This window comes from Oreochromis aureus, linkage group 18 (genome assembly GCF_013358895.1).
Source record: "Oreochromis aureus strain Israel breed Guangdong linkage group 18, ZZ_aureus, whole genome shotgun sequence".
NCBI classification, from domain to species: Eukaryota; Metazoa; Chordata; class Actinopteri; order Cichliformes; family Cichlidae; genus Oreochromis; species Oreochromis aureus.
In genome coordinates this window covers 5,367,894-5,393,757 of record NC_052959.1, presented here as the reverse complement: position 1 = coordinate 5,393,757, position 25,864 = coordinate 5,367,894, and the positions used below count along the sequence as shown (strand labels likewise).

At 41.5% G+C, this 25,864-nt stretch overlaps 1 protein-coding gene across 9 annotated transcripts in view; it reads left to right on the top strand.

The window, feature by feature from the left end:
* The window catches only part of ctnnd2b (catenin (cadherin-associated protein), delta 2b), a 198,488-nt gene that overhangs the window by 142,719 nt on the left and 29,905 nt on the right, over positions 1–25,864 (top strand). For all 9 annotated transcript variants that reach the window (XM_039602850.1, XM_039602849.1, XM_039602843.1 and 6 more), the window contains 2 exons: positions 3,096–3,309; positions 22,850–23,036. In XM_039602850.1, coding sequence (XP_039458784.1) covers positions 3,096–3,309; positions 22,850–23,036 — 401 coding nt within the window. The remainder of the gene's footprint in view (positions 1–3,095; positions 3,310–22,849; positions 23,037–25,864) is intronic.

The window sequence follows — 25,864 nt, the reverse complement described above, 5'->3', positions numbered from 1 at the left end:
GGGGTTAATTTTAGCTGAACTCCTGAAGATGAGAATTACAGCTGCTGTTTTCTTCCTCCTTAGTCCTCTTTTTGCTTTTCAATATGAATGAGTTAGCTAGTGTGTTTTCATAGCGGGAGGAGTGGAGCTATGTGGTACCAGAGACCAATGCGCAGATCATAATCATGACACATAATAAATAACTTTATATGATAAATGTTTTATGTGGCTTAAGCACAAAAATCTACACATTGAAAAATCTGGTTAATTTGTTAACTTATTTAGTCCCTAATTGGAATTGATGAAGAAGGCTTTCTCTCAATGTTCTTCATTCAGGATAAAGAACACCTGATTAGCATCACACATGGTGATGAGCTGGAAGGCGGTGAATCTGCCCAGTTTCTTCATAGGAATCTTTTATGCTTTTCTCGGCATTATCTAGTTCTCTTTGTTGTGGCAAGTAATGAAGAGAACTGCAGTATGAAGTATGTGTCTGCACTGCAATATGTGAAGGTGTTGCTGAGTGTAATGCATTACATGAAGAAATGAAGATTGAAGACATGCCTTTGTTCACAATAAACTCTGCCCCAGTCGTGCGCACCTGCAGGAGCTCCACCACGCTCCACATCAGATGACATTAACTCCTCATTACGAGCACTTAACCCAGTTTTGCTTATAACTGCGTGCCTACACTTGCTCCTCCTGTCCTTTGGAGCCATCACCACTCAGTGTCTTGCAGAAAACAGTTTCATCTGTCTCCTCAATGTCAATTCAGTTCAGCTCTGTTCACTTTATTAATCCCCACGGAGGAAATGGATTCGAGGGCAAACAAAGTTCTTCAAACAGCAATCAGCCAACAGGCATTAAAAAATAGAGTGAGGGAGAGACAAGGGTGTGTAAGATGACTGATGAAGTATGGTAGTATTTAGCGCAGGACTGCCAAAACTACAACCCAGGGGCCAAGCTGTTTTTGCCCTTGAGAAAGATGCCTGACTGGTGAAATAATAGACAGAGAGATCTCAGCCCGTTCCTGTTCCCAAGGTGTCAAATACTGCTGTTATTCCAGAGCTGTTGGCATCTCCCAAATTACACATAAGATGTGTTTTGTGTTTGTGTGTGAAACCTCGAGTTTAGACAGTACTAAGTTTGATCTATCACTCAATTGTAACACTCGATTAAGCATCATTTTTCAACTTGCAGAATTATTGTAGCACCCTGTGCTTTAATCACGGGGTGTTTTTGTTAATTTTTTTTTTTTCCTAAACCTTACCAAAACATTATAGGGTCTAAATGTAACCAAGTACTTCAGTGCATTCAGTCATGTGAAAAGGAAAATTTTCACAGGACTTTCTGGACCCCATGATTCGATACCCTGCAGGACCATGTTTAGCAGTCATTTTCTGCATGACTTTCTCAGTCTCTCACATTATCGTCGAGTAATTGCGTCCCATTCTTCTGTACGAGATCGTTTCAGTTCCTTACGATTTATGAACATCTGTTTATGCACAGCTCTCTTAAGGTCCCAGGAGTTCAATCAAGTTGAGGTCCAGGCTTTTTCCACACTGAGATTCTTTTGTCCTGATGCATGATCCTATCACGAGTTGTAGAATGTGGATCCGGACACAGACTCAGAACGCAGGAAGGAATTAACAAAAAGGGAACCATTTATTAAGGCTGTTGGTGGATAATGCACAAAAAAGGCATGAAACAAAAAGTCCAAAAAGGAACTGAAAACTATAAAGTACTGGAAACATAAAGACAGCTGAACTAAATCACAGAGCAAAAGCAAAGCACAGTTATCAAAATAAAGCACGAAGTGAGATAAGTAAACAGGGAAAACACACGTGAATGAGCTCGACACAAGAGGATGGGAACCCTGATGAAGGAGTTAGACTCTAAAGCATCTATGAACTAGACTAAATACACTGAAAATACATACACCTGAAAGCCCAAAAACCACAAATACCAGGTCAAATGACCCAGAACCTTGACAGACCCAGTTTAGCTGTCAGAGTTGGCCTAAATTTGACTCTGGAGTACTTTGTTATACAGAGGAGTTCATAGTTGACTCAGTGACTGGTACGTGTCCTGGTCCTGCAGCTGCAAAACAAGCCCAAATCATCACCCCTACACCACCATGCTTGATAGTTGGGATGAGGTATTTGTGCTGATATTCTGTGTTTGTGTGTTTGTTTTTAGCCAAATGTGGCGCTTTGCATTATGACCAAACATCTCATCTTTGGTCTTGTCTCAAAGGGTCCTTGAAAGTAGAGTAATACATACTAATATGTATGTTTACTTCAATTACACAACTGTTCTGTTTTGTTGCTAACAATAATAACCACGTACTCTTACCAAATACTCTTAGTGCCTTTCATTTTAGGTTTTTGTTGTTTGAATGTTTGCACTGCATGACTGTAAAACCAAAACACAATTGAATAACTTCAAAAAGACAAGTTACACGTCACCCTTGGTAAGAAAGATCTCCATACTTTTGTTCCCTCTATCTAAAAGAACAAGAGGGAAATCTACAATCACTTTGCTGCTGGTTGTATTATTCGGGGTTATGTGTTGGTTTATTAAAATGCACTTGTAATTGCACAGTTTTTTTGACACAATATTAAGTACTTTACATTATCCTAACCACCCCAGGTTACTGGAAATATGTAGTGACTGATTTTGTAAACAGCCAGGATCGGCTCTGGCATTTTCAAACACAGCCGTGCAATAAGGCTTAATGCTGCGGTACAAAAGTCCTGGTAGACAAGCACACCTACCATATCTCTGCACAATCTCTTCCACTGCTTTTGTTTTTATGGAGAGGAGCCAGTCTGCCCTACATTTTCTCTTTGTCTAGACAGAGGAAAGCAGGGAGGGCTGATAGGACAGAAAGTGCAGTGGCTGGCATTTCAATAAACCTCGCATCAGTGAGAGGAGCACCAGCATAGCCTGTTTGTTTCTTTTAGTACTAACAAGGTAAAAAGTACTATTCACCTGTTAACATTTTGTGAGGAGATTGGGGTAAACGATGCTCCAGTGTCTTTCAGGCTAAATAAAAACACCCCTCGTTTTATTATAATCACCACCTTATATCTATCCCTCCTCTCTGGTCTCAGATTCGGCGGCAGGGTGGAATCCAGCTGCTGGTGGACTTGTTGGACCACAGGATGACTGACGTCCACCGCAGCGCCTGCGGAGCCCTGAGGAACCTGGTGTATGGCAAAGCCAACGACGACAACAAAATCGCCCTGAAGAACTGCGGAGGCATACCTGCTCTAGTGCGACTGCTCCGGAAGACCACAGACGTGGAGATCCGAGAGCTGCTCACAGGTAACACACGAGCACATACGCTATCTAAACAAAAGTATTGGACCACACCTCTTTATCTTTGAATCCTTTTTTTTTTATGTCACATTGTATAAAATCAAACGCCTAGCCATGCAGCCTGCCTTTTAAAACATTTATGAAAGAATGGGTCATTAAAGTGGTCGCTCCATACGATCGAGTACAGGTCAATTTGTGAAACCTCTTCCCTCCTAGATCTTCCATACCATAGCAACTTAGATACCAAGCCAGACAACAGTTACAAGTTACAGAGCGAGATCGCTCCAAAACCTCTTTTAGATCAAAAACTGGCTGCTTTATTACATGCGTTTCAATGGCTGAGCAGTTCCTGTCGGTGTAATCTATAAGTGGCCCAGTACTTGTCCGTATAGCGTATTTTTAAGTTGCCAACATTAGTGAATACTCACCATAATTCCTGGGAACTAACCAGATTTGTATCCTTCTTCTGGACAAAAGCACCTATTGGAATCTGGAGGAGCTTTATCATGTGTTTCCTTGTGCCTCATTTAAGGCAGCATTAAGGCTGCAGTGCAGCTGATGTAGTACTTGGATAGTATAACTAGATCAGCAGTAATACTCCAGCCCTGTGAAAAAGCATTTTTTTGGAATCCAAGTGAATAAAACGGTGCGCAAAAATCTATAAATTATCAGATAATGAGGCTTATTTTTGTAGAACGTTATGTGAACCTCAACTAGCACTGGACATTTCAGCCTGAGGAAAGGGCTTGAAATTTAATCAACACAGTCATGGGCAGCTAAGGCTCACAGATTCACATGTTGAGCAAAGGCTGGCCTGTGTGGTCCGATCCAACAGATGAGCTACTTATGCTCAAATTACTGAAAGGGTGAATGCTGGTTCTCATAGAAAGGTGTCAGAATACACAGTGCATCATTGCATAGCTGCAGAGAAGTCAGGGTGCCCATAAAGGACATAAAGGTCCTGTTGCTAATATACCAAATACTATAAAACTGTAATTCAAGAAAAAGTCTTAGATTTTCTACCTGCAGGTACTCCTTCGTACTATAGTGCCTATATAGTCCTCACACACGTTATTTTCCTTCACATGGACAATACAGATATGACTATATTTACAGAGAGCAGTCCAAGACACAAAACATGCCGCATTATGCATGTTTCCATTTACACTTCAGCACAAATACAGAGGCACACACACACAGAGGAGACCATTGTTTACCGCCTGCCTACTTCCCCGTACTCATCAAGTGCTGTTGACTTGTCAAACTGAGCTTCTGTGCAAAGATCTGTACTGCACTTGTATCCACAGCATGATTGTATCCTCTGTGAGTAAACACAAATATCTCCATAGAAATCGTATTCGGGGTGGACTAATTTGAGGTTCTATAATCCACGTGGAGGTCAGCATTTGTAAACTTGGATAGATTAAAGGATTACCAGCAACGCCTCTTTTTTACAGCATTTACTGTATCCTGGCAATCTCTTTTCTGATTAGAGTTTACATGGACGGCCACACACCTCTCGAGAGGGATGGAGAGATGATGGAGCCAGAAAAGGAATGTTACTTAATTTTCAAACTGATCTACAGCCAGAAACTCCCAGGGGTGGGGCGGGGTGTTTCCAGTCCATGAGCCAAATGAGAAATATAGATTTCTCTTACCAGCACCAGTACTCATGAAAACATCTTTGCTATGGAGCTGCAAAGAGATGGATATTTGTCCTATGATTTATGCCTTTTATTGCCGTAGTCAGTCTGTGAGGATGTGTAAGCAAATCAGTGACGACATTAATACCACTAACAAATGAACCAAATAGTAACAAAGATCTAGTTCTCTGGGAATCCTCGGGTTGATCTTTGCCACAGATGGAGTTTTACTGACCTAAACAAACTTTGTTCCCTTCCCACTGGCAGCGGCCTCCTCTCAGCAGGACAGTGCCACTCGCACACGGAAAAAATGCTAAGCATTGACTTGAGGAACACGACAAACAAGGTGTTGATAAGCTTACATAGCCCAGTCTGGTCGAGCATATATAGAATGCATGGTTGTACTGTCCTCCGACCCAGAGGACCCAAAAGAACCAGACACCAGAGGACATTCCCATGTGTCTATGCCCTGATGGGTTCAAAGCTATTTTGGCAGCAAAAGTGGGTCGTTTCATTGTCGTCTGATTCCTGTAATTGTCTAATCTAGTACTAGACCACATGAAACCACTACTTAGCCATGCCAAATTTGGACTAGATTAACGGGAAGAGTGTGAAACTGAAGTCTAATCCATATCTGTTCAATTCACAGAATTGTTGTTCACAAACAAGAGTGTTACACTAAATCTTTAGAAAAGTTCAATGGCATCTTTGCACCAAATCAGATCAGAACTTCCTTCCAAGCTGCAGCCTGTATTTGGAACTAACACTAAGAGATTCTCAGAGCTTTCCAGGGTGGTACTGTTGACCTTTCTCAACATTTCTTTAAGCCCTTGCCTTTTCTCCTGACATACAAGGTCTTGAATAATCAGGCCACATTTTATTTTAAGACCTCCTAGTACCGTATCGCCCCAATAGAGCACTTCGCTGTCAGACTGCTGGCTTAATTTAAAGTACAATGGGAGGCAGAGTCTTCAGCTTTCAGGCCCCTCTACGCTGAAACCAGCTCCCAGTTTGGATTCAGGACAGACGCCCGACTACTTTTAAGACTAGGCTGAAAACTTTCCTTTTTGATAAAGCTGGTACTGGTTGTACATGGTACTTTTTAGTACCTGCTCGGTCGGGGTTCCAAGTGAGTTGAGTTGAGCGGAAAATGTGACATCAACAGACTACATGGCACTGATTGGCCAGGGAGTGACATCACTGGATGAGTCATGACTCCTGCACAAGAATCAAATCTGGCATTTTGTAGACCTGAGGTGAATGGCTGCACAGAAACCAACAATGTGGTCCAACAACGAAGTGCAGATGTTTTTGTGCTTGGTGGCTGACACCACAATCCAGAGCAGAACGTTGATTCAATTCAATTCAGTTTTATTTACACAGCGCCAAATCACAACAACAGTCACCTCAAGGCGCTTTATATTGTAAGGTAGACCCTACAATAATACATACAGAGAAAAACCCAACAATCATATGACCCCCTATGAGCAAGCACTTTGGCGACAGTGGGAAAGAAAAACTCCCTTTTAGCAGGAAGAAACCTCCGGCAGAACCAGGCTCAGGGAGGGGCGGGGCCATCTGCTGCGACCGGTTGGGATGAAAGAAGGAAAACAGGATGAAAGACATGCTGTGGAAGAGAGACAGAGATTATAACAAGTGTGATTCAATGCAGAGAGGTCTATTAACACATGTTGAGTGAGAAAGGTGACTGAAGAAGAAATACTTAATACATCATGGGAATCCTCCAGCAGCCTACACCTATTGCAGCATAACTAAGGGAGGATTCAGGGTCACCTGGTCCAGCCCTAACTATTTGCTTTAGCAAAAAGGAAAGTTTGAAGCCTAATCTTAAAAGTAGAGATAGTGTCTGTGTCCCGAATCCAAACTGGAAGCTGGTTCCACAGAAGAGGGGCCTGAAAACTGAAGGCTCTCCCTCCCATTCTACTTTTAAATACTCTAGGAACAACAAGTAGGCCTGCAGTGTGAGAGCAAAGTGCTCTAATGGGGTGATATGGTACTACAAGGTCATTAAAATAAGATGGTGCCTGATTATTTAAGACCTTGTATATTGTTTCCAAAAGGAGAATGTGTTGCATCCAAATGACATCACAGGGCTTTCAGGCCACCTTGCTATAAGGACCTTACCCATAAAATGAGTATTGCTGAGTCAAGCCGAGCCGAGTAGGTACTAGTGGAAAACAGGCATTAGTTATGCTGCAGTAAGCCTAGGCTGCTGGGGGCTTCCCATGCACTGTTTCTTCTTCACTCTTACCGCTCTGCATCTACTCATTAGTTATGTTTAATCTCTGGCTCTTTTCCACAATGTATTTACTGTCCTGTCTGATTGTTGATAGCACCAAGAGAAGCCACAGTGTGTGGACGAATCTCAGCCGATGGCTTTGATGATACAGTGCCAAGTAGATCTTTCATTTGGTACAATCACGTGAGATATTTAGGCTCGACCTAGATTTGGGGGAATACAGTAAAGTCCTTTTTTCTTCTGTTTCACAAATCTGAAAGCAGGTTTTTAACAGCATTCTTATTTTATCGAGGATGTCTAACACAATTTCATAACAGTATTTAGAGCTGGGCGATAAAACGATAACGATATGTATTGCGAAATAACTTTGTCTCGATAGAAAAATTAAACTATTGCGATAGACCTCATCTCTCTCTCTTCCTCTCTTAAAAAAATAAAGAACAGCCAATCCAAATTAAGTAACGCAGAGCCGAACCAATCACAGCCACAGCGTCAGATCACGTGACTTGTTACGTACAGCACAAGTGCCAAGCCGCACATGTGTATTTGTTTGGGAAGCAGCCAGCCGCTGTGCCGGCCGGGTAATGGAGGAAATGCGTGTGCCGACTAAAGAAAAATCAGCCGAGAGCTTGGGTGATCACGTTACTGAAGACAACACAGATGACGGTTCCAGTGCCGGAGAGATTGAGAGTGTGGAGGTATTTCGGCTATTTGAAGTCTGACAAAAAACAGAGTAGCGAGTTTTTTCCCAAGAGTTAGCTGCCTGGCAAAGCGCTACCTGTGCATCGCCGCAACCAGTACAGGGGGTAATATTGTGACTTGCCACAGGGCCGCTTTAAAGCCTGAAGCAGTGGAAAGACTTGTCTTCCTGTCCCGCAACCTGTAGGCTTTTGTCAGACTAAAGTTATATATATACATATATATATAGTTGCACCTTGGATGTGCACCTAGTATTTAAAGAATGTTCTGTTAGCATCTTTATTTGAAAACTGTTTGAAAAGCTAAGCTATACAACAAGGAGAGATTGAGAATTTCCTTTTAGTTCTCAGTTTATTTGATATTGACAAAAGTTAGTCAATTTTGTCTGTTCTTCTGTAAAACGACCTAAGATTTATTTTTAGAATTATTATTTTGTTTCTAAGTGGAATTGACAATTTAGTGGTCTGTTTTGTTTGTTCTATTGAAACTTAAATGCTTTAGCGGCTACCTTTTGTGTAGTTTGCAATATTTGCCTTTATTTATCTGAAACTGAAGTCTCATGTTCCTTAAGTACATCTGCCCTGTTGAACTTATTATGGGAAATAAATATTTAAATCAAAACAAGCTGCTGATTATTTCACATTTTACTTGTGAGCAACGGCACATTTAAATCTTACAAATATAGTTATTTGGCTTATATCGTGATATATATCGTTATCGCCTGAAATGAAAAAAACATATCGTGATATGAAAAAATCTTATATCGCCCAGCTCTAACAGTATTCCAAGCAGCTAACAAATTCTTGGAGACATTAGGAGAGGTTTCAGTCCAGCTTACCTGTAACTGTGAAAACTTGTTTTCCCTCTCTGCAAACTGTCCAAAAGCAAAGTGTCTCCTCACACAAAAGCTGCCCCGAGCCTTTGCCCACTTTCTAAATTATTTACAGCAGCACTTCACACATCAGGCTGATGTGAGATATTAGTGAGAGACAAACAGTTTAGGAAGTATTTGGGCTAATATCCCACAGTTCTGAATACTAATGGAAAAGTCTTATTAGGAAAGTCAAACCAAGAAGCATGTCAGCTCCAACATACAGCCACGTGGTGTCGAGTTTGACCCGCGTGTGAATTTCTGAATATGCATATGTGTGAAGTGAGTCTAGAAAAGGTTTTAGGCTTAGCAGAGATGGAAATAAAAGGGTTTTGTATGCTGCTAGAGTCTTAAAGAAGATTACCATATAAATTAGAGAAGCAATTCAAGGCACGAAGCACAGAAATCCCTCCTGTCACAAATTAATCAGCTGAACGACCGACCGGACGCAGACAGACCATGCTCTCCTCTCTTCTGTCTCTCAAAGACCCAGAGGAAATAACTCTCTCTCCCTCCCTGTTTGCCAGCCTCTCTCACTCCCTCTCTTATCCCTCTGCACTCGGATTCTTGGTAATTGGTCTCTCTCTTTTCTCCTGTCTCTCGCCTGTCCTCTTTGCCTTTCTCCGTCTCCCTTTATTTTCTCCATCTTTTTCTATATCGCCTGCCCTCTCTGGCTCTTGCTTGCTCTCTGGTGAGCTTTTTGAATCAGGATCACAGTGGGAAGTCAAGCTGCCTGCCTTGGTAGCTACAGACTCGCATAGACACGCAAACATGCACAAAGGGCTGGTTCACAAGCACACACATTCATTCACGTGTGCAGCTTGCTTCATGGCACAAAAAGTCACAAGCAGGCTTTTTGCTCTGTGCTCTTCAGTCTCTTTCAGTTCAGTAACTACTGTCGTTTTTTACCTTCCGTCTTTAGAACTAATAAAGGTTATATGGGGGGAATAAAGCAGATTGAAAACACCAAATATGAGCATTACCGCTGATGCATGATTGTGTGTTCAACATCTTTAGTTCTTTATTTTATTGTTGTTCTCAGTGCACCTCAGAAGTAGGTGAGGTTGTGCTCCATTCTGTTTCCAGTACGTTAAATTTGCCCACTGTGGACAAGCGGAGTTGCTTGTATATTGTTTAACTGTATGGCATGGTGAGGAAAAGTGTGCTCTCATGCAGTATGGATGAACCATGACTGTCTGTACAGGGGTTTATGGAAATTTATCCAATAGGCTGCTGAGATGAACAACAGACTCTGAACTGCAGCAACTTCCTCTTTGAGTAAACATTCAGTAACAACTTTCCAACAGTTTCAGGTTTTACTGAATACAACATAATGTTCATTTTGTAATGATTTTCATGAGTGTGTGAAAGAGAAGCTGCCAAATTAGAGGAGGATCTGCATTCCTGCTCTCACTCTTCACCAATAGGTGGCTGGGCGCTCTCCCTTGTGGATATGTTGGGGAGCTCAGTCATTCGGGTAGAGCAGCTCTCCACCACATCGAGAGCAGCAATTGGAGGTGGCGGAGTAACTGTTTAGGATGCCTCTCAGGTGGGGTGCTGAAAGCATGTCTTGAAGGGAGAAAGACCCAGAGCTGACCCTGGGCGCCCAGGCGAGACAGGGAATAGTTGGACTGGGTTTGCTGAAAGGGAAAGACTGCTGCCCCTGGATCCAGACAAGCAGCAGAAGATGGATGGATGGACATATTGACGGATGGAATACAAATGTTAGACTTATGAAGAATTATCAAAATAGTGTAAAGGATATATGAAGAGTCACAGGGAAGCAGGAAGAAATAACAGGCCATGGTGGATTCAGTGGAGAATACAGAACTGTTATTTTATTAACCCCAGGCTTTACCTGTCTATGTTTTAGTCATGTTAATTCTACATGAGGTCCATTTATTGCTGCTGTGAACATGTTGGTGAAAATGACAAGTTAATCTGAGCTACAGAGGAGTGCTAACAACATGACATCGGCCCCCTCTGACTCACAGCTTGCTGTGCTTTCTTTAACTTCTTTATTCCCTTCACAGATTTGCGTTCTGTCAGTAGCTGTGGTTCCACTTGTCATTACAATACAACTTCTTTTTTTTAGTCAGTCACGGGAGAAAACACCACTGCAAGCGACAGGTCCGGACTCTTCACACTGGTTAGAAGCAGATATGGAAGCTGTCAGAGTCGTTACTGATGGGAACGCTCCACAGTCTGGATGCAGTCCAGCAACGGTGCTCATCAAGCTTTGGCAGAGCAAAGAGGACATCAGCTTGATAGAGTGAGGGGCTCAGATGGAAAAAAGGGAGGACTAAAGAACAATGCTTGATTATTAACAGAGTTTAATAGTTAAGGATGTCTGATAGGCCAATGCATGAAAAAATATAAAAAGATGAACATAAAGCTGCACAAGAATTAAAATCAGTGGAAATAATGCAAAAAGATGTTTTTGTGCATGAGTGTGCAAAGCTTAGATGCCGCACATCCACAGTTAATTATGCAAACATGCAGCAGTTTTCTTCCCTTGAGTTCTACGGTGCTCATTATCTTTTCAGTCCATTTAAAAGGATTTTTAATGCAGTTCCTCTGTTAAGAAAATATCAAGCCTCTTTCATAATTACAGGTAAATAATACGTCCATTCATTAAAACAAGATTGAATCTAATGAAGAATGGGATATTACCACAAGTCTTCTTCCTTTCCTACTTTGTTTCTGCCATATTGCAGAAGCACTCTGGTTGACCTTGACATAAACTATATAAAATGCTTCCCCACAGTGTTTCCAGTGATCAGTGACAAAGTCATTAAAGGACCCAAACTGTGTAAATATAATTACTCACTTTGAGGCTCATTAATGCACACAGCTATAGGCCAGTGTAGACCAAGTGATTAAACAGTAATCATTATGACAACAGAGTAAAACTGACACCTATGATTTTAATTTGAGGTTATAAATGTGTCACTTCTGGGCCAACAAAGCTCTGCTCTGATTACGTGCCAGTATCAGTAGCTGCAGTGTGCAACGCTGACAAACATGGTCACATCAACTCTCCTCCTATTCTAAGAACTTTAGGATATGACACCTGAAGAAAGGTGGTAAAATAATATAAAGCCAAACAGATTAAAACTATCACAATATCAGATTTTCATGATTGTTGTGCTTGAATCAAAATCACAATCTGTTGAATTCATCCGTAACTTTATTGAGTGTGTGTAGCCTTTTTGGACAAATTGAGTAGAAATGCAATCACACTGAGTCTGCATTACACAGTTGTTACCATATTACTCACACAGTGTTGCTATTTCACCTTTAAATATCATCAATACAAGGTTATCATGACACCCCTAATACTGATATAAAGTCAAAAAAAGGTCACTGAACTAGCCCTTGTAATTAAATCTGCTGATATCAGCACAATCTAACATATATTTCATAACCTTTTTATTCAGTGAATTTATTCAGTCAAGATCGGTATAAAAGCTGCACGTAGGCTGTATTCTTTCGAGTCAAATCCATACGATGCCTCTTTGTGCTGCCGTTGACCCCGCTTTAAGAAATCTCCTTTCTGTGTCATGTAAGGGATAAAAATGTGAGCCTGGTCACTTTCAGCTGCAAGACAGCTGGCTCAGCGTGTCGCCAGTGATCTTGAGGGCTCCCTTAGCTGTAATCTACATTTTGTTTCTACTGCACAATTTCAGCAATTAGTAAAGGTGACAACTGATTTATCCTCAGTTGTTCAAAGGACTCGCCTGCTTTCTGCGGAGCCACTCAGAAGGCAGGTGGTGTACACAGTCTGTCAGAGGAGGGTGGTCTCTCTTACTACAAAGCCCCCCCTACTGTTCTCAAGGTCATACCACTAGCGTGGGCTCCCTAGAGATGTTATGTACGTAACTTGAATGCAAGCAGCTCCTGAAGGTGATTTCTTGTTGGAACTTATAGCAATTGTAGGTCTATAGTAGACAAAAAAGCTAGAAAAGCACATTAGCAGAGGTGAGCTTCCCTGTGAGACAGAACCAAACATCTTTGCTGGTTTATGTATTTCTTTGCACAGTGTTCACTTGACTTTTCTCATAAATGGGTTTAGGTGCAGTGATGCATTTCAACAGATATAGAGCATATACCATACTGCTCAGTGGGCAGGATGGTTTAACCATATGCTTGAGATTATGAAATGTTGTGTAATAGGAGTGTGTTCTTTTTTTTCTTTTTGTGCGTAAGGAAACAATAACTAAGGCTAATAATTGAATGCACTGATGTAGTGTGTAGTTTTCCCTTAAATGGGGGAACATTCAAGTACTAGTAGCTTCAAATGTGGCTTTGAGTGCATCCCACCCCCCCAAAAATAGTTGTTGAATAGACATTCAAAAGATAGTTTTGTTGCCTCACCAACGTTGAGATTTGGTTTAAAAGGAAAAGTGATGAGCTGCCTTCTCAGACTGTTAAACGACGTCTAGAAAATATTAGATAGAATATTAAATAGAAAATGTTTTTGCAACAAAATTTAGTTGAAAAGTGAGAGGAGAATCTTCATAAACAAACTCCTTAGACGTCAAACAGATTTGAACCCACAATCTTCTTGCTGTGCTGCAGCAGTGTTAAGGTTCAGCGGCACTAGAGTAAAAAGAGGACATCAATGTCCTTACAGGTGAAATTCATTCAAATTTCAGTCTTGACAATGAGATTTGGAGGGGCGGGGTTAGTACATTTGTGTCATTAAGGAACTGCTTTCAGGGTCACATTTATTTCAGATAAATCGCAGTGTTTCATTAAGTTTACGTAACCATGGCTGGAAGGGGAAAGTTGACATCGTAGAAACCCCCCACCTGCCTGGGGGTGTCAGGTTTATGGTGGGTGTTAATTTTCCGAGAACCATAATTACAGTCATAATCAGACATATTTTAATATAGCTGTAGTCTGATGACTAGCCTAACCTTCATGCCTGTGGAAAGCTAGACACACAAACAGAATGGCAATCTCTGAAGTCTCAGATTCAAAGTGGTCCACAACAAGGATGTGTCAAAAAGCAAGCACTTACTGAAATACACTGGGAGACTTGAGGAATAAAAAATGAAACGAGAGCAAGATCAAGTGGGGGACAAAGGAACGTGTTGCAGAAGAGAGAAATATGACAGTGGGATGAAAGTACGCTGCAAATGAAAGATGGGAAATGGCTTCACAGACAAAGAGACATAGCCAACATATTCATTTCCCCTCCCTCCACATAACAACCTCCTGCTGCCACTCATGATGTAAGGCTGAGGCAATTAACCTCCTTCATCTGTCACACACTCATGACTGGGTGTGTGTGTGTGTGTGTGTGTGTGTGTGTGTGTGTGCGTGCATGTGCATGGCTTTAAGAGCTTGGATGCAAGTGTTTGTGCATGCCTGAATCCATGTGTGTAAGCAAAGCAATAACATGAGCCAGTGTACATTGAGGCAATATTATGTGTGCACGAGACTGCGTGTGTGTGTTTGTGTGAGAGAGTGTGTGTTTCAAATCAAAGATAAAATCCCACTGCCTTTCACCTCAGGGAGATGATGTCATACCCTGCACAAGCGAGTAGCGATGCTGGCAAACAGCTGACTTTACTCAGGATGGGGAAAAGTCATCTTTGTCTTGCAGCTGCAGCATGACATCATTCATTGCATTTTTGACATGTGCAATAACGTGTTTATTTCTTACTTATTCACTCATTTAGCATGCATTGAAAATGGAAATTCACATTGTGGGAGAGTCACAGTTTTTCATTAGAACACTGCAAGTTGCAGACATATGTTAAATCCGTCAGACCAAATTTAATACTGAAGAGCAGACCTGTCAGAGTTGTTTAGACACCATTAAGTTAAAAGATGAAAATAGATACTTATATGATCAAATTTTGAAATATGAAAAATGACATCAGCTTACAGGCTATAACTAATGTGTGATATATAACAATGGGGAATTACACACTGTGCTCCAACAGTTTAGCCACAGGACATTAAATGCATTATTTTTAGATTTTGCAGAATGTAGTGCTAATTCGCTATTTCCATCACTGTGTTGTTCACCGATTAGGAAATGCTACTGGGATGGACAACATCTAACACTTTAAAAGATTTTGGTAACAATTTAGGCATGTATGCATGGATTAATTGCAAATTACAAGCTCTTGCAATCCTCTTGACTTTCCAGGAAAAATGTCCTAATTCTTTGCATCATTTTTTGAATACACTTGCATGTAGGAGCTACTTTCCCCACATATCAGACACATTTGGGCCTTTTGGCACAACTCTGTCACCACACTGCCAAGTGTTGTGTGGGCCTCATCTTGCCCAGAAGTCATGAAGCATGCTTAACATGGGTTGTGGCAAGTATTGTGTGAATGCTGTGGGTGTATGTGTGGCCCAAATGTCACAATGTAACGAATATCTGTCTCATAAGGTGTGTATGAGAATCCAGAGATATAAAGACATTGATTCGTCAAAGTGATGCTGCTAGCAACAAGTGGAATTTAAAGAAAAAACATATTAAGGTGTCATCAGAAATCTACATATCTACATAACCAAAACTATCCTTATATAGACTGCTTGTAGTTTTAGTGTCATTAAAAAAACAACTACTACTTAACATTACTGTCTAAGAGAGAAATAATCGGTGCATTGCGTTGTTGACTTAAATTACATCTGAGACCTTTGTGCCTAGCTGATTCTTCTTCTTCTTTTAGCTGCTCCCTTTAGGGGTCGCCATAGCAGATCATCTGTCTTCATCACACCTGATCTCTAGCATCCTCTTCTGTCCCACCAACCTTCTGCATTACCTCCTTCACTGCACCCATTAATCCTCTCTGTAGTCTCTTTTTCTCCTGCCTGCCTGCAAGCTCCATATTCAGCATCCTTTGTCCAATATATCCAGTATTTCTCCTCTGCACATGTCCAAACCATCTCGCTATTAGCTTTCTAACATTGTCTTCAAACCATTCAACCCTAGTTTTCCATCTAAAATATATACATTTCTATTCCAGTCAATCCTGGTCACTCCCAATGAAAATCTTAACATCTTCAACTTTGCCATCTCCAGTTTGGCCTTCTATCTTTTTTTTTCATGCTGCCATCTCCAAGTATACATTATAGAAGGCAGGGGCTGATCTAGAAGGGTGGCATGGGCAGGGGCGGATCTAGAAGGGTGGCATGGGCAGGGGCGGATCTAGAAGGGTGGCATGGGCAGGGGCGGATCTAGAAGGGTGGCATGGGGTGGCAAGTGCCACCCTAAAATGATCCCTTGCCACCCCAAGTGCCACCCCAGTTTTGCATATGACAGTGTTGTTTATTAAAATAAGATAGCATTAACAGTTTGAGTGTAGTTACAGTCAACCGTGAATAAAAATGCTAAAACTGAATATATTGCATAGTGTTCCCCCCCTCCACCATTAACAAATGGTTCAGCCCATAGCAGGACCGGCTTTTTTCTTGTTTTCAGTAGCAAGCGATACTTATGATTGTGCCAGAGCACATTTTGAACAACACCATGGGAATTTCGGATTTTACACAGGTGGTTGGATGTTACACTCTGGAAATGGAATGAAGGTGAGTGTTATTAACCCTCTGTGGTCCACGGACACGCTGCACCTCCAAATCACATGACTGATGTAAGCTGACATAGCAACAAGCTGCAGCCACGCTGAGTGTCTATTTCAGCCCACATTGAAAGTTCGGACTTCAAAGTTTTTACATTTTAATTACAGGCCAGCAGTGGCAGTCCTAGCCTGTTTGGCGCCCTGGGCGAACACTCCCTCTGCTCCCCCCCCCCCACACACACACATATAAAACGTAATTAAGGATTGTACATTAACATAAAACAGTTGTCGGAACCATACTGAATTTCACCAGAGAAACACGCACACACACACGCACACACATATGAAGAGAGAGAGAGTATGCATAGTATGCAAACGGCTACCAAACAGCCATCATAATTCGTCATACAATGAGAACAGGACAAATCAACAACTGACAATGACTAATTAATATTAAAATCTGGAGTTTAGTCTGTTACTCTTAGTATTTTTACCATTTCTTCTTGGAGCAACTGTAACCCACATTATTTCCTTAGGGATTAATAAAGTATTCTGATTCTGATTCTGATTGTTTCAGGATACATGACCTGCCATTATCCAATGACACATCTGCTTACCTGTAACTTTTGCTCGTTTCTCCTCCTCTTTCTAAACTGAGCACCTGATGGCTTTGAACTTTTCTTGTCCATCTTGGTTTTAATTTTGCACTCCAGTGTGAACACTCATCCCCCAACTCGAGGATCACCACAACATAACCTAATAGACCTACACCTTAGTTCACAGATTCACTTTGTCTAGGGTTTATTTCTGCGATTTCACACAACTCAGGATTCAAAACATAAATACATAATGGGCTTGGATTTACAACACTATGAATGAAATGTGCTCTATTTGGAAGCAGCCGCCCCCTCCCCTTTCGACGGGTTATGTGTGAGACTTTAAATCATCAAACTCTAAATTATACATTTTAAATTGTTATTGATCCCTTTACCCCGAGTCCTAAAGTGTATATTTATTTTCTTACTCTTCTTATATATATTGTTTGTTTACTTGCACTGCTGTAACTGGAGCCTCGTCGCCTCGTCTCTCTATATACTGGTACTGTATGTAGCGGAGATGACAATAAAGTTTACTTTGACTGCAGCAGCGAGCAGGCGCACCGAGGGCTCTCGCACTTGCACGTAGAAATTCTAAAAATCATCGGTGCAAATTATAAGTCTGTGTCATAATGTCTGGTGTTTTCGTGTTTGTTGGTTTGTTTTTATTTTGTTTTATTTTGCGAGTTGGTTATTAGATGCTGCTCCAGCCAGCCAGAGAATCCCCCGCCGCCCCGCCCTCTCCTCCCTGTGCCGCAAGCAGCAGGCGCACCTCGCAAACGGAGGGCGCCCTTACTCCCAGCAAATGGGCGATAGAAAACCGCTCGGTGCCTATGACATTCCCAATATGCGCTGGGTGATGTCGGGGCAGCATGAGTACGAGCAATTTTTTTTTTTTTTTTTTTTTTTGCCAATGCCCGTGATGCCGCCCCCCACCACCCGTATCAAAAACCGCTACTGCAGGCCAGTAAATCCAGAGTTATGATAATATATATAAGCCACGCTTTTTTCTAAATACTGTTGTCACGTTTTTGTGTGTGTGTGTGTTTTAAGCGTTTTCTAAGGAAAGCGTGAAAACAGTAAAGAAAGGGGGGGGAAAGCCACCTCTTTCCTATCGGTGGAAAAATGCACCATGTCGACCAATTAAAAAAAAAAGTCAACACATGGGATTTGGTTGTTTAGGAAGAGGGGAGAGTTTTGGGAGTGACGGTAACGGCAGCGAGACAGAGCGAGTGAGAGAGAGAGAGAGCAAGAGAGTTTTTAGATGCGGGAGATTTGTGACGTTTAGTGTGGAGTGTATACTTAGTGTGTTGTGTTGTCTTGTGTAGTTGTTCTGTTGTGTAGTCGTTTTGTCTTGTGTGTCAGTGAGGGCACTAATGAATGTCACTAAGGCACATTTGCAACGTAAACACTGTCACTAAGTAGAAAACACTACTAGGATTTTAAGTTCTTTGTGTGATTTCAGATCAGTAATACTAATGCAGTATGTCAGTGAAAAAAACCACTAAATTCAGTTGAGCTGAAAAGAATGATACCAAACAAGGCAAGGGGAAAAAATAAAATGAAACAATTTGAGGATGATATACAAACGTAAACTGAAAAGGAGTCAAAAATGTCCGGTTGTATTTCAGACCTCAGTGGGTTAATCCAACAAATCATGAAAAATTAGGTTTAAATTTTTGTTCATGACAGTGCAGATTTCTGACATTTTGTATAATTTAAGCTGTAACAATGTGATTGTTTTCTAACAAAAAACAGTGTGAAACTTAAGTTAGACTTGTGTTTGTAAATGAACCGCCCCATGTTGTGTAGCTTTCTGGATTTTATACTTATTGGGCTACATGTTTATTTATTATACAGGCTATACAGTACATAAGATCAAAACTCACAGGTTTTATGTAACTAAAGTGTGTAATTATGTGGGCTACAGACAATATTTAAGTTATAGACTATATTTATATGAAAAACATGTATACTTACTGCATTTGAATCATTTTAACCATATGTAACCACCTGCATATGTGTTTGAAAAAAAAAGCCTTGATTTTGCCACCCCATTTGATTTCTTTGCCCCCCTCATGCCACCCTAAGAAAATTTCTCTAGATCCGCCCCTGATAGAAGGTCTCTCCTGTAAAGCTTCCCTTTCACTCTTGCTCCTTTTCTTCTGTCATAAATCACTCCTGACACTCCACCTCTCTTTGGATTGGTGAATCCAGGTATTTAAACTCATCTACTGTCACCGTCTCTACCATGTTCCCTTTCCCACCCTCTTACTTGTCTCCCTCTCATTCACAAACATGTATTCTGTCTCGCTTCAACTGACTTTTGTTCCTCTTCTCTCCAGTGCATACCTCCACCTCTCCAGGCTCTTTCATCTCCTCACTACAGATCAGTGTCATCTGCAAACATCATAGTCCACAAGGCTCCTTGACCTTGTACATCCTTGTACATCCCACCACCTTCACATACTTCTCTGCCACTAATAACTTCCACAGTTACTCTCTTGGCACCATACTCATTCATACAGTATGTCTAATGAAAGATTTTGATGATGCCTTATGTTCAGTTCAGTTCAGTTCAGTTCATTTTTATTTCAAACATATACATTCACCAACATTTCATAAAATCATTCCATGCAGTTGTTTGAAAAGGAGTAGGCTGAAGCCTTATGTGTCAGAATTATGAGAACAAATGAGTTACATTTTCTTGAAACACCGTGTCTCTGTGGCTTTCAAACCCCAAGCCACTTTACGCCAAAAAATTAGTCCACCCCAAGGATCACTTCCCCTGGCACAGAGTAATATACTGCACACAGTTAGGCACTCCAGGAGGAGTGCTGTGAATTATACATCGGGGAAACCAAACAACCTGGTTAAGCAGATTGCTCAGTGCAGAAGAGCTACCTCATCAGACCAAGACTCCACAATGGCCACTCTTTTAGTGATGAGACTATAAACATCCTGGTTAGGGAGGAACGCTGGTTTGAGTCGGGAGTCAAGGAGGCCATTTACGTGAAAATGGAACAACTGCTCTTTCTCATATCTTCATGGTATGGCTCGTGAATTTTCTCTCTCTGTAGCTGCTACAGCTCTGCTTCTTGTTCTTGAAAAATGGGTACTAGAAAACTTCTTCCTCAGGCCTCACTCTCAAATTGATAAGGAAACTGGTGTAAAACTCAACAGCCCTCTCCCATAGAGATCTCCAAACCTCCACATGTATGGCATCTGGATCAACTGCCTACCCACCCCTCATTCTTTTCACTTCCTTCTTGCTAATCCCCTGCACATCATATGTCTGTGACATCATGATTTACTGTCCTCCATCTGTCCTCCTCGCTCTAATTTTCTACACTCATGAGCACCTCCTGCTCCTTCAATCTTCTTAACACACTCTCCTCACCTGTTAGCACACTTCCACTCCTGCCCTTGATAACCCTAACCTGCTGCACATCCTTTCTAGCTCAGTCTCTCTGCCTAGCCCACTGATACAAGTCCTTTTCTGCTTCCTTATTGTCCATCCTCACATGCAACTCACTCAGCGTTTGCATTTGCCGCCTGTTTTTGCTTCCCTCCTCCTGTACTACTATACTTTCCCTTATCCATTTAGCAGGTCATATGTTAAAAGCAGGCGCTAACTGTGAGCATTGCTTGATAAAGCTGTCTGCTCCAAAAATGGTTTATATATCGTAGATGTATTGTGCACATTTGAAATCAAGTTATAGAAAAAGAGAGAAAAAATAATGATTAATCAGGTGTTATACTTTGGAGATGATTACTCTGACTTTAGTACCTTAATAGCTTTAGAGTTTATCTTTTATTATCTCTGAACAAAACCCTAGTTAGGCTGTCCTTTGACATAACAGCGTATTTTGTTAGCTAACAAGATGAGAAGTGTTACGAAAGCATTTTTTTAGTAGAATTAATGAGATGTAGTGTTTTTTACTGTAGCCAGTATTGCTATTGGTAAGCTAATATTCAGCAAAATCTATACGCTAAGCAAATGGCACCTTTAAAGAGTTAAACACACCAAAATTCACTGACTCACAGATGCAAAAGTCAGCTGCAATTATTATATTAAATGCCAAGGTTACTGAAGAAAACAAGAAACAGCATGCCGCCTTTGGCCTGTTGAGAAGGAGATGAAATGAAGTGGCAAGTAGTTCGTTTTGCTAACATGACACTCCCAGCTAATTGCTGTCATGGAACCAGAAGCTAATGATTTAGAAACTCCTTCTGACCACAAACTGGGACTGCACCGTCTTAAACACACGGGGTCCAAACAGCAGACAGGGTTAAGACTGATTTGTCAAGGGGGCTTAGATGGCACTCAAAGACATGTGCACACAAACGCACACGAGAACAAATTCATACAAACTCACAAAGACAGATAACAGAAGCTGTAATTACAGAGTTGCTGCTCAGCCATGAGTGAACAACACAGCTCTGAAGAGAGGACGCCTTATTCCAAACACACACTCCCACACAGATCTGAGGATAGGATGCTTTACCACTACTACGGCTATAATTACTACCATAAAAGAGAGTGCTAGATAAGTGCAGATATGACTATGGGTGGACACTCTCAAATGCTTTAACATATAATTACAGGAATACATAGATTGGAACGCAGGCAATTTGTAAGATGAAGGTCAACAAGAATTACGACGTTGTAGTACTTCAAGGTTATCACAATTTGCGTGCACGAGTGTGCGCTTATACGTATGTGAAACCTCTCAAGAAATCGGAGTGCTTAATGTCGAAATCTGGTGATTTGCCTCTTACCCTCTTTGTCCTTTTCTTGATAGGTTCAGCCTGATATGTGCACTATATGCGTTTGTGTGTCTCTGTGGGTGAGTCACTCGAGTCAGCGAACTATATGTGTGTGTGGCAGCTGGCTAGAGTGGACCTTAATTGGTAGGATAGAGGAAAGTTACTCCAGTTTCGTGGTTGGCTGGTCACTGTATGTTCAATTCAGGTGAGGATTAAGAACAGGAGAAATGTGCAGTGGAATTTTGTCTAAGTGATTTACTGCCTTTAGTACACCATTAATTACAGCAGCCCACCGCTGACTTGAAACTCTAAACTTTAAGGTTAGTTATAAGGCGTTAGCGTAGCAGACTTTACTCCTGTGGAAGTAAAAACTCTTGATAATTGGATAGTTACTCTGCACTAGTAATTGTTTAAGTGTTTCTTTATTTGATCCATGGCATTACAAAACAGTACATGTACATGTTTTGGGTAGTACAAAACATTATGGTAGCTTCCTGATGGCGTTTGAGTGACACCAGAGCAGCTTCACTACAGCGTGGCGTTCATTCTACAAGTGTCTGCTGAAGGACTAGAACGCCACCTTCATGAAATAATTCCTCATTTGATGTTTTAATAAGTGCAGTCTAACATGTCCCCCCAACATCTTCAATAATAACTAATGACCACGAAGCTCATCGGGTAAATCTAGTTACGCCTACCTATAAGGCCACAGTTTTACTCGCTCTGTGCAAGCTTTTAATATTTACCTAAAGGCAGAAGGATATTTTGCAGTGTTTTTGAGGGCACGTCTGAATACTGACAATGCAGTGGAGAATACACAGACATCTGCATAGAACAATAACGCTGGCGTCGTCTGCCATCATTAATTTCATTATCCATACCTGCTTTACTTCCTGTAACATGTCAAGCTCTGGATATGTCTGTCATGCTAGTTTTAAGAACATGTGTCTGGCTCGTCAGATTGCTGTAAAGCCAGTAGCTGTCTGTGTTGCAGTGTTTGCTGGATCAAGCTGCTCACTAAAACCTACTAAATATTTTAGTGGTTTCTGGCCTGAAGATGTTTCTGTGTCTGCCTTTCTTTCCGTCTCCTTCCTGTTTTTCCTTTTCTTTTCTCTGAACTCTTCTTTGTTTTTCACGTTCTGTCTCCTTGCCATCCTCAGGTGTTTTGTGGAACTTGTCATCATGCGACGCCCTGAAGATGCCCATCATCCAGGACGCTCTGGCCGTTCTGACCAACGCCGTGATCATCCCACACTCGGGCTGGGACACCTCCCCGCACACGCAAGAGGACCGCAAACTGCACCTACACTCCTCCCAGGTCCTCCGCAATGCCACCGGCTGTCTGCGGTAGGTGTCTCTACCTATTCCTTAGAAAAAAACAGTATTCACACATTTCAAGAATCCAACATACAACTGGAGAAGTCTCTTTTTGTAGATGTTGTGCTGGTCACAGTCCTACTGTTACCGGGCACATCTAAAAAAGTCTCTGTTAGTTAAAACAGTGTTATTTTTAAATTGTGCTCTGTGTTATTTTTAACGCCCTATACACAGAGAGAACTGATAGAATTAGCTGCATTTAAGATGACTCATCGTTTGGCTTCAGAGCTGCTGTGGCTTTGCTTTTTCTCACTGGAGACGTGGTGCTAGTCTTACAGGTCAGTCTGGAAGTAGTGACACGTGCTTTTATCATTTTGTTTTGGGTCTTTTACTCCAGCATGTGGGATTAAAAGTAAACCTTTGCATATGAAGAGGAATAGAACAACATATATATATGTATGGACATATACTGAAGCTCAAATTGCCAAAAAATGTGAAAGCTGGTTCTGATAACACACAGTATGTCACTATTTGTTACCTGAACAACACCTGGCACTAGGATGCATTATGAGGAGAAGATGCAAGCTGGCAGAGCAAGAGAGTGTGATGCTTTGGGTAATGTTCTTCTGGGAAACCTTGGGTCAACAACCACCAACTAAACACAATACTTTGTAAAATATCCAAGAAAATTGTTTCTGCAGAAGACGGAAACAACAAACTGGTTTTGCCACATGGGGCAAAAACACTGGGTTGAGTACAACCAGACTACGAAGGAGGATATATTAGCAGCTGGTGATGTAATTTGCGACTCAAATCTAAACAAATGATTCCACAGAGCGTCGCTGGAGCAGTTCCAGTTTCTTCTTCAGGTTCTAGGCAAATGTCAGGCTACAGAGGAAGAAGGAAAGAGTACAAAAACACCAGGTTTTTCTCTTATACTCAGCTTTTGTGCAAAATTGGATAATTTGATGTCTTTCTGCCTTAAGTAGTGACCTAAATGAAACCATGTGAGAAGTTTACACAAGACACATGTGAGACTTGATCGGTTTTGCATTTTCAGAGGTCAGAATCCAAAATAATAGTGAAGGCCTAATTCATAATCTTTGCATCAGCAAGAGGCTTTCAGCATTACTAAACCTTCATGATGAAATGTCTGTGGTTGACTCTGAGCTCATAAATCTTTCTGATGCAGACATGTAAGCAGTCTACGACACATTTGTTGATGTGCTATTCATTTGAATCCATCACAGCCTTCTACATCAAAATAAGAACAGAAAATATAGCTTGCAGTATTATGACAAGTCCACCTAAAACAGTCTATACGTACTTATTGGTTGAATCTACCCTGCATCTGTCCGTATCCCTGGACACTGGCAGCACGTTATACAACAGAACAAATAAGTTTGCTTTAATAATGCAGCAGCTCACATCATTCGTTGAATTTTTTGACAGTTGGACTGAGGGCTATTTCGACACATTTCCTCTGGAGGATGGGGCACAGGGTGCAGCGGGAGCTGAGTGGGAACGCTGCCATTACTGTATTTGCATGTCTTGCTTCCTGTCGACGCGTGCGTCTGTCTGTCCCTCTGCCTAACTCGGTGTGTGGGCCATTAATCTCAGCCGCGATATATCTCCTCGCCTGCCCCCAGTGAAAATAAGCTACACATACTGGCTACTTACGGAGGCTTCCGTAGCTGCTGGTGTGTGTGTGTGTGTGTGTGTGTGTGTGTGTGTGTGTGTGTGTGTGTGTGTGTGTGAGAAGGCACACATCTGATACAGTGGTGCGTGTGTGTGTTTTTTGATTCTGGTTGGCGTGAGTGTGTTGCAGGAGATAGCTTTGTGTGGATCAGCTCCCTAAACTCGAAGGGCTAATTCATCTTTCTCACGCCTCGTTAGGGAATGCTGGGAGTCTGATTAAAGATTGAATATTTCATGGCGGGTTTGGTATATCGCCGGCCACCTGCTCTCTCTCTCTCTCTCTCTCTTCCATCTCCCATTATCCGCCTCGCATTCTCATTTTCTCTCTCTCCCTCTTTTAGTTACTTTCTCCTCCCTCGCTCCATTTCCATCTCGTCCTATTACTCCGTTTCTCCTCTCTCGATCATATTATCCCTCCTTTATGCCTTTCTTCTTCTGTCTCACGCTGTCTCAGCCACACTGTCTCTCACTTTCACACAGGCACATTTTCTCCCTCTGCTAACTCGCCGCTTCACGCCATATGCTGTCGAGCCAGCTAACGGGAAGAGCTAAAACTTGTGCTGTCAGACTGCTGAATGTGAATTATGTGCATTGAATACGGCAACTAATGAAGAGACAGTTAACCCATTTATTCACTGTACTTGCAGACATGCCTCCGCCACGCTTCTGGGACAAATTACGTCACTATCTGGTATCAATATGGGTGAATGAAGGCAAGAATGTGATTCTTTTAAATGCTTCTCATCAGGGGACATTTGAACCTTTCTCACTGAAACTAAAGAAATGCAGCACCAACTCTTGCAGTCTTATATAATAAGGCAACAGGCTTTTAACTGATCTACCAGCAGTCCATATAACGAATGATCTGTGTGGGTGAGAGAATACATTGAAGGCCTGTAATAATCACTGACTTGATGTAGCCTTTTTGCAGAATCCTTCTTTAGAATGATTTTGTGTGGACTTTCTTTTGCTTTGTTGCTTTGTTACAAAAAACATTTGCCTTTAAAATCTGAAAGCAACAACCTAAATTGTCCATTATGTTGTGCCCAAATGAGCAAAATGAGAACTACTGATGGATTATAATGCAGTTTTGGACATTAAATTGCTCCATGTACTTGTAGATACATCCTGCCAGCTGTCAAAGAGAGAACTAACAAGGG